General features: G+C 39.9%; 1 protein-coding gene across 1 annotated transcript in view; it reads right to left on the bottom strand.

Moving 5' to 3' along the window:
• Positions 1–222: 222 nt before the first annotated feature.
• Positions 223–7,692, bottom strand: part of Der-1 (derlin 1) — a 7,595-nt gene continuing 125 nt past the window's right edge. Inside the window, exons 1-6 of the mRNA XM_043030270.2 lie at positions 7,684–7,692; positions 4,405–4,585; positions 3,614–3,719; positions 2,626–2,866; positions 2,301–2,411; positions 223–1,162 (exon numbers count right to left, since the gene is read on the bottom strand). The exon at positions 7,684–7,692 is cut by the window's right edge and continues 125 nt beyond it. Coding sequence (XP_042886204.2) covers positions 1,006–1,162; positions 2,301–2,411; positions 2,626–2,866; positions 3,614–3,719; positions 4,405–4,557 — 768 coding nt within the window. The 5' untranslated portion in view covers positions 4,558–4,585; positions 7,684–7,692 and the 3' untranslated portion in view covers positions 223–1,005. The remainder of the gene's footprint in view (positions 1,163–2,300; positions 2,412–2,625; positions 2,867–3,613; positions 3,720–4,404; positions 4,586–7,683) is intronic.

The raw sequence follows: 7,692 nt of genomic DNA, 5'->3' as shown, positions 1-7,692 counted from the left end.
GTCTAGGCCCTTAATTAAGAAAAGTCACGCTTTCGTAACTAAAGCTATATCGCGACTGAGTTTCTGGGTAGCAAAGATGTGCACAAAACCAGATTATTATTTGAAGTCTCATTTTTGTTGCTTTTGATATTTCAAAAGACTTAGGTATTCCTCTAGCTGTACATAATTCCAGATATCATCTTTAGAAAAGATCTTTAAGAAGCAGAAGAAGAAAAAAAAAAGTTTCCAAAACACTTTTATTTACATGGGATATGCATTGTAAAATTAATACACATACTGTACTGACAAAATGACTGATTTACATCAAAAATCAATCATTACATCAAGGATTATCATATCATATCACTGATGAGTGCAACACATGGTACACAGTTTTTCACAGAAAAAAATTAAGCATTAAATTTTTCCTTTCCTTTACAATCAGTTGTATAAACATATACACTTTAACTTCAATCGGAGGATCCGGTCCAAAACCACTAGTGAAATTCCAATCGTCATCCGTTAAGCCACTCAGCAGCAATATATTCCAAGACGTGTGCATCAAAACACCGATATTACAAATGTTTCCCCAATCAGCTTGAGAAAAATAGACATCCAACAAAAGGAAACAAGGAATGAAAGTCCTATAATTAAATATATATATACATGAAAAACAAAAAGACAATAAAATAGATAAAACAAAAAACAAAAGACTAAATAAAGACTGATACATAATCTTTGATGTTAATCAAGAGATAGATACTTCCTGACTCGCACTCCGACAAAACCCAATATCCTGTTTGAATAAATTGTCCTTGTCAAATAAAAGGAGAGGTTATGGTATCCTTTCAAGCCAACAACGAATCAACGGATCTGGAAAACGCACCGGGAATATTGCAAAAGAGGAAACAAACAAAAAATGAATAAATAAAGTGAAAAATAAGAAAGAAAAAGAAAAAGAAAAAGAAAAATCACATGGGAAAAAAACAAACATCAAGAGAACACCAGTGAACACCATCTGTCGTCTCAGCGGAGTGTGTGGCCCTGGCCTCGGAAGAAGCCCCCCGCTCCCCCTCCCCCTCCCCCTCCTCCTCCGGTGCCATCATTTCCACCAGCTCTTTGGGCAGGCGGGGGCCGGCCGAATCCGGACTCGCCTCCTTGCGTGTTCGGGAAGTATTTGTACCTGAGGGTGGAGAGAATCGATTTCTTTAAAGTATTCATCAAATTGTCATTATCTTTATATTTACCCTTCAAAATGGGCACTTGTCATCTTGGAAAAATATAAACATATCATTAACTAATATTTCCAATAGACAAATGTCCTGTTCTATTTCAATACAGCCACGGATTAATTAACCCGTGAAGGATAAAATATGGCAGAACAGTTCGAGCATGAAATATTATGTATTAACCCTCTCTGGACGGGTGGTACAGTACTGTACCGCTCATTCAAAAGCCCAGTGGCCGGGCGGCACAGTATTGTGCCAGCCATTTAATTGATTTAGGCCTAATAATTCGAACGCCCCGGCATTGGGACATTCAGGGCTGGAATGCCCCCGTCGTAAGTGGGTTAACCCATTCCCGCCGGGACTGTTTCGTCTTTTATGGCTTCAATGCCGGGGCTCTCGAACGCATAGGCCTAAATCAATTATATCATTGACGGCGTATGCCGGCACCCGGCGCTATCATATTACATAATCGCCGTCTGTGGCCGGCGCCCGGCGGTATTGGGTTAAAGTAGAGAGAGAGAAAAAAAAAAAGGTTTTGATCTCCTGTGTGCAGTTAAAGCTCTAAACACTGCTGTTTTTTAGGGGTAAGGTAATCCATTATTTCTTATATCTACATCTATTCTGTAGTATATTTCTTTGTATAATAAGCAATTCTCTAAGCAAACAAACACTTAAGGAGTTGCTTTTAGATTATTACTGATAATAATTTCAAGTTTGTTATGAAGTCTATTGGTTAAATTTCAGCAATTGATTTCTCTTAAAATTTGACCACTGATAAATACACAACTAGGTACTGTTTTCAGAAAACATTCATTGCTAACAGGAATACTGCATTTAGAAGAGCTTTAATGCCAACTTCCCAAATTGCATCTTTAAAACAAGGCAACTCTCATCAAATCAGGGATCTAACAGAGACCACCCTATCAAAACATTCATACCACCAAGGGCTATGTAAACATATCAAAATATAAACAGAAAAAAAATGTAACTAGCATGGGCCATGCAATTTAAAATATATCTCCCTCCCTCCCTCCCTCCCTCCCTCTTTTCCTCTCTCTCAAAATCTTTAAATATACAGAAATAATTACTTACAGGATGTGTGGGGTCTGTAGGAGGGAGACTCCGCCAAAGTCCTGTGGGTACTTGAAGGTCAGGAAGAAGTACAGATGACCAATCAGAATGCCAGAAAGGTCGACCATGCCACTGGGAAAGGATAAGAGAAAAGGAAAAAAAAATATAGATACACTGAGGTCAAAAGTATGGATTATCTATTGCAAGACCTGAATGTCAAAATACATATACATCATCTCCATCGTTATATTTGCTTTTTTCATCATGTTTTAACAATTTTAAACATGAAGAGGAACAAAAGGTTGAAAGAAAGATAGAAAAAGAAAAATAAAGAAAGATAACTCACCCATTTCCCATGATGACATTAAATGCAAAGAGGATCCATGGGAGGTACATCGCCTTGAACTGCGTGCCGAACCAAAAGGACACGATGGTATCTTTGTTCAGCTGGCACCACACGTACAGAACAGCCATCACCATGGGGTCCATTAACATGTACATACCTCCCAGCAGACCAACAATCAGACAGCAGATCCAAACAAATAAGAGCATGAAGAGGTAGTCAGCTGGTCTGCGGGCAAATAGGCCTGGGGAAAGATAAGTATTTGACAATTTACTTGCAGGTAAAATAAAAACTTAACTGGATTGACACTTCTTATATTCTAGACTTATGGTATGACATATGAGTCTTTATGATATAGTAGCCAAGTTATCCTAATTAGCATATGGTATGATGTCCTAATTACATAACTGAAGGAATAAATAGCTTGTAATTTTAACAGAAGGGGTTAATGGTATCAATAATAATAATATTAACAACAATTATAGTGGAAAAAATTATTAGATATATAAATACAATATAAGTAAGCAAATAAGCAAATAATATATGAAATCCTTCACTAAGTTCTCATCTACAGATGTCTACAAGCTAGCAATGATGCAAATAATTATCACATGACTAATATCAGTTGCAAATTGCATCTATCTAAAGAGCACTTAACCCATTCACGCCGGTTGACGTGATAGCACGTATTGTGGTTTTCGCGTCAGACGCCCTGGACGCGCTATGAGGGGAAGCCGCGCGCTCGGGTAGAGCGAGCGGGCAACCGAGGCTTGCGGCTTGTGCGCCCGAGAATCTCGAGGCGTTAGGCTTATGCGTTCGAGAACCCCGGTATTGCGACCGCGCAAAGCCGGAACTGCCCCGGCGTGAATGGGTTAACAAAAGAACATACATGAAATACAAGCCAGCAATAATAATTATCACATGACTATTATCATCAGATAATACTATCAATAAATGTAGTGTTATTCACAGTAAAAACACAATCTCTTACCTGTTTCAAGGCGGAGGGAATAACTATAAAGGAAGTATAGAGTTATGAGGAAGTGAAACCCTCTTTGTACCGAGTAAAAAAACACACATGTTACGAGCCTCCATATCTGGGTGGGGGGAGAGAGAGAGAGAAAAAAAAGGATTATCATCAACCTTGCGATACAGTTAAGAGCTAAACCACCATTTAACAAAAGGAATGTTCTTGACAGGTTTTCCGTGATCATGACAGATAGGACTTAAGGGGATACAGTTTATATAACACTTCATTATCAATGTTCTGTTATAATCAGAGAAAGAAAGAAAGAGAAAGAAAGAAAGAAAGAAAGAAAGAAAGAGAGAGAGAGAGAGAGAGAGAGAGAGAGAGAGAGAGAGAGAGAGAGAGAGAGAGAGAGAGAGAGAGAGAGAGAGAGAGAGAGAGAGAGAGAGAGAGAGGGGGGGGGGGGGGGGGGGGAGACAAGAGAAGAAAGAGAAAATGAAGGAGAAGCTGATCACAGGAAAGAGGGAAGAGGAGAAAATTGAGGAAATTAAGAAATGAACAACAACAAAGGATTAGGATAAAGACAAAGATGATGAAGATGAAGTAGAAGAAGAATATGAAGAATAAGAGGAGGAGGAAGAAGACAAAGAAGATGCCAAAGACAAAAAAGAAAAAAAAGGAAGAGGACACAAAAAATAGAGACAATCAAGAAACAAAAGAAAGAGAAGACAACAAAGAAAAAGGAAACAAAGAAGAATACAAAGATGATAACGAAGAAGAAGAAGAAGAAGAAGACGATAAAGATGACACCTCACCTGGAAGCCATGCACCACAGCACCGTAATCCAGGATGAGCCAATAGGGACTTGGCATGTTGAAGCGTCCTAATAACGACAGTGCTATCGTACCCCCAAACCAAGTCCTGGTCATGGGGGGGAGGCTGCTGAACCACTGCTGAATGTCACCCATGGTGGTGGTTGGGCCTCTTTATCTACGACTGAGAAATTGATACATATACATTAGTTTTTGATAATGGTAATAACAGGAGCAGGAATAGGAACAATATTGGTGATAATGGCTTTGGTAAATTCTCTAATTTTGATAACAATAACTACGGTAATACTGATTATTAGTAATAATAATCATAATAATAAGAAAAATAATGATAATATTGATAAAGAATAAGAAGAATAACCCATTGTGCTTTGGCCTGATGACAGGCGTCATGACGTACATGACATTCAGGGATTTTGGATCACTGTTTTATTGTGCTATGAGTAATGAGTGAGTGAAGATGACTATAATTACTATATCTGCCATAATATTAACCCATTAGCAGCGGATGGCATGATTTGCTGCAAAGGCAGAGTAGGTCATAGATGCGGATGGCACCATGCCAGACATGTAAAACAGCCATCCTACTGCACAGACCTTTTTTTAATACTGCGACCAATGGGTTAAGCAAAATGGGTTTCACCTAACATCCAAAACCTAGATGGCACCACTTTTTCCTAGCACCAGCAGGAGAGAGAGCCTTGAATGGCACCCATCCACAATCTCTAGCAAGCACTATCTTTGTAGAATAATGGCACACAGCAAGGTGCCAATCTCCTGCTCTAAAGTACCACCGATGAAGGATGTGCAGGCAGAACGAGAAGAGGAAGGTGGCTCAAATCATGCCCATTGTCTAAAATGTGCTCCTGTGCCAATGTGGATGGCTTCTACTGTGGCACTCACAGTTATAAGAACAGGTTTCCTTCCTTTTCCCTACCTTTTCATGTTTTCTTCATTGTGAATGTTATACGATTAATATTCCTTCACGACAGTGCATAAATACAATAAAATAAAGTTGCTTTTTGTCCTCCCATAAAATAGCAATACTTCCATCACACTGAGTATAAAAAAATGAGGAGCTGATATGAACCCTATACTACAATTTTAGTCAACTGCTGATAGAGCCTGTCATATGACACATAAGTCTTTCAACACAACAAAACACACAAAAATTAAAACGCAAAATTAGTTCTAGCTTTACAAAGAGTGACTAAAAGAGAATGGGGAAAGCCAAGGTATGGAGATTAGGTAAGCAAATCTATCTTCTATCCGCAATGAGTTAAAAACAAAAATATCAATAACAAAAATAACAACAATAAAAGCAACAATGATATATTATATGCTACTACCATAATGGTCATAAAGAACATAAGACAATACTTTTTGGTATGAAACATGAAAACTATGGAAACTGAGGTCACAATATCAGCCCTTATAGCTGGAGAGGGCATGATAAATACACCTTGGAAACTGGTGTAAACATTGCAAATATATGTCTCATAATACTAAAATATGGTTCTATCACACAAATTTGGGGTCACATGCAATTTCTAAGAGGCTTCACCATCTATAACCATCCTCATGGGGGTTACATCTAGGAAAGGCAAACAAGCCTCCACTCCTATATTCTAACAAGACTGAAGTTGGGCTTGTTCCTTATCTAACCCAATCCCGATGGGCCCGGCGAGAACTGGCAGCCCCCTATGCCGGACGTATGTAATATCGCCTCGGGGATGTCACACTGGTGTGTCACCCAGTCATCAGGCATTTTGCTGTGTCACACAGGTTTGACACACCATCATCATTGGATTAATGTCAAATAATCTGGGAGGTCTACAAGCTCTATAAGCGAGGAGGAGGTTCGCTGGCCTTTCACCAGAGAAACGAGAGGGTTAGAGGCCACAAGGATCCACAGTAATTACTCAACATTGCATCACACTTAATTGTCAACTATGTCATCCCTCTGGTTGGCTTCCACACATACTAAAACTACTACACATAGAAAAGACACATCAACTGTACTCCAATATAATCCTTTATGTATCCGTGACACAACACTCAAATCAACACACCTAAAAGTTACATAATTTATATATAAAAAAGATAAACCCCCTCAATTCTTATCAACTTCTGCAAAACTATGCATCGAAATACAAAAACTTCCACTCAATGGCAACAGTCAACAATCCTCGGAATATGTATCTTCTGGAGCAGGGCTAAGGTTGTAGACCTCCCTGGCAATTGATCGTCGACTAGGCAATCCACCTTAGATCTATCGGTAAATTTCCAGAGCAGGTCCATATTGTAAGACACTGCTTTTACCCCACAACTTCCCTAAGATACTTCATGCCATCGCCATATGGCTGTCTGGTAGCTCAGTGGTAGCGTGTCGACTTCACATCCCCGTGGTCGACAGATCAAGCCCCGTCCAAGCTCGTGAGCTTCCACTGTCACCTGGAGGTTACTGACGTAGCTGGGCACTGCATTGGGTAAGGACCAAGCTCAGATCGAGTCAACACTCGTTGGCTCATTCTCTCATGAGTCAGCACACGCTGACACAGGCCTCAACGCATACAAGCCCGGCGTAGCATCTGCTCCGCAAATCTAGCTTATCCTTATCCATCCCCATATAAGCTCTTATAACACTGGTATCACCGGGTTACACCATCTAAAAACCCCTATAAATACACAACAGACATCAAAAGGAAACTAGCGCCACCAACGCCAACGAGTCATATAACCCGGACCTCTCATAGAAATATGCTGCCAGAATACACTTGGTTTGTTGGCCTTTTCTGGAGCACAGAGGTCACAACGGTCACCTGACATTGCTTTTATTAATACAGTCCCAAACTTGAAACAGTTAGCCTCCTATCACAGAGCATAGAAAGCTTGATATGAACTTAAAACACAGCAAACATAATGAAAATGAAAAAAAAAAGTCGTTCTGAAAGACACTGTGGTGGACCACCACAAGTTCTATGTCAAAATGACAGTCTAGACCAAACCCTCAATCCATCCACACAAACCCTAGACCAAAAACCCACACCAACACACAAAAACCAAACCAAGAAAACCGAAATAAGAACAAAAAAAAAAGACCCAAGTCCAAAAACTTCCAAAAATTCCAACCTGTCAAAACCCCCTCGCGTCCGTCTCCCAAAACGTCCCCCTCATTTTCCCTTCTCCAAAAAAGCCCTCCCACCCCTTAAAACCCCCCTCACCCATAAGCCAAGTCAAAGCCCCTTCCCCCCCACTCACCCGAGAGGC

Source organism: Penaeus japonicus, unplaced genomic scaffold, assembly GCF_977035675.1.
Source record: "Penaeus japonicus unplaced genomic scaffold, GWHDUDI00000001_assembly GWHDUDI00000021, whole genome shotgun sequence".
In the NCBI taxonomy this organism is placed as follows: Eukaryota; Metazoa; Arthropoda; class Malacostraca; order Decapoda; family Penaeidae; genus Penaeus; species Penaeus japonicus.
Note: the sequence above shows the minus strand (reverse complement) of the source record. Positions and strands in the feature narration are given on the sequence as shown.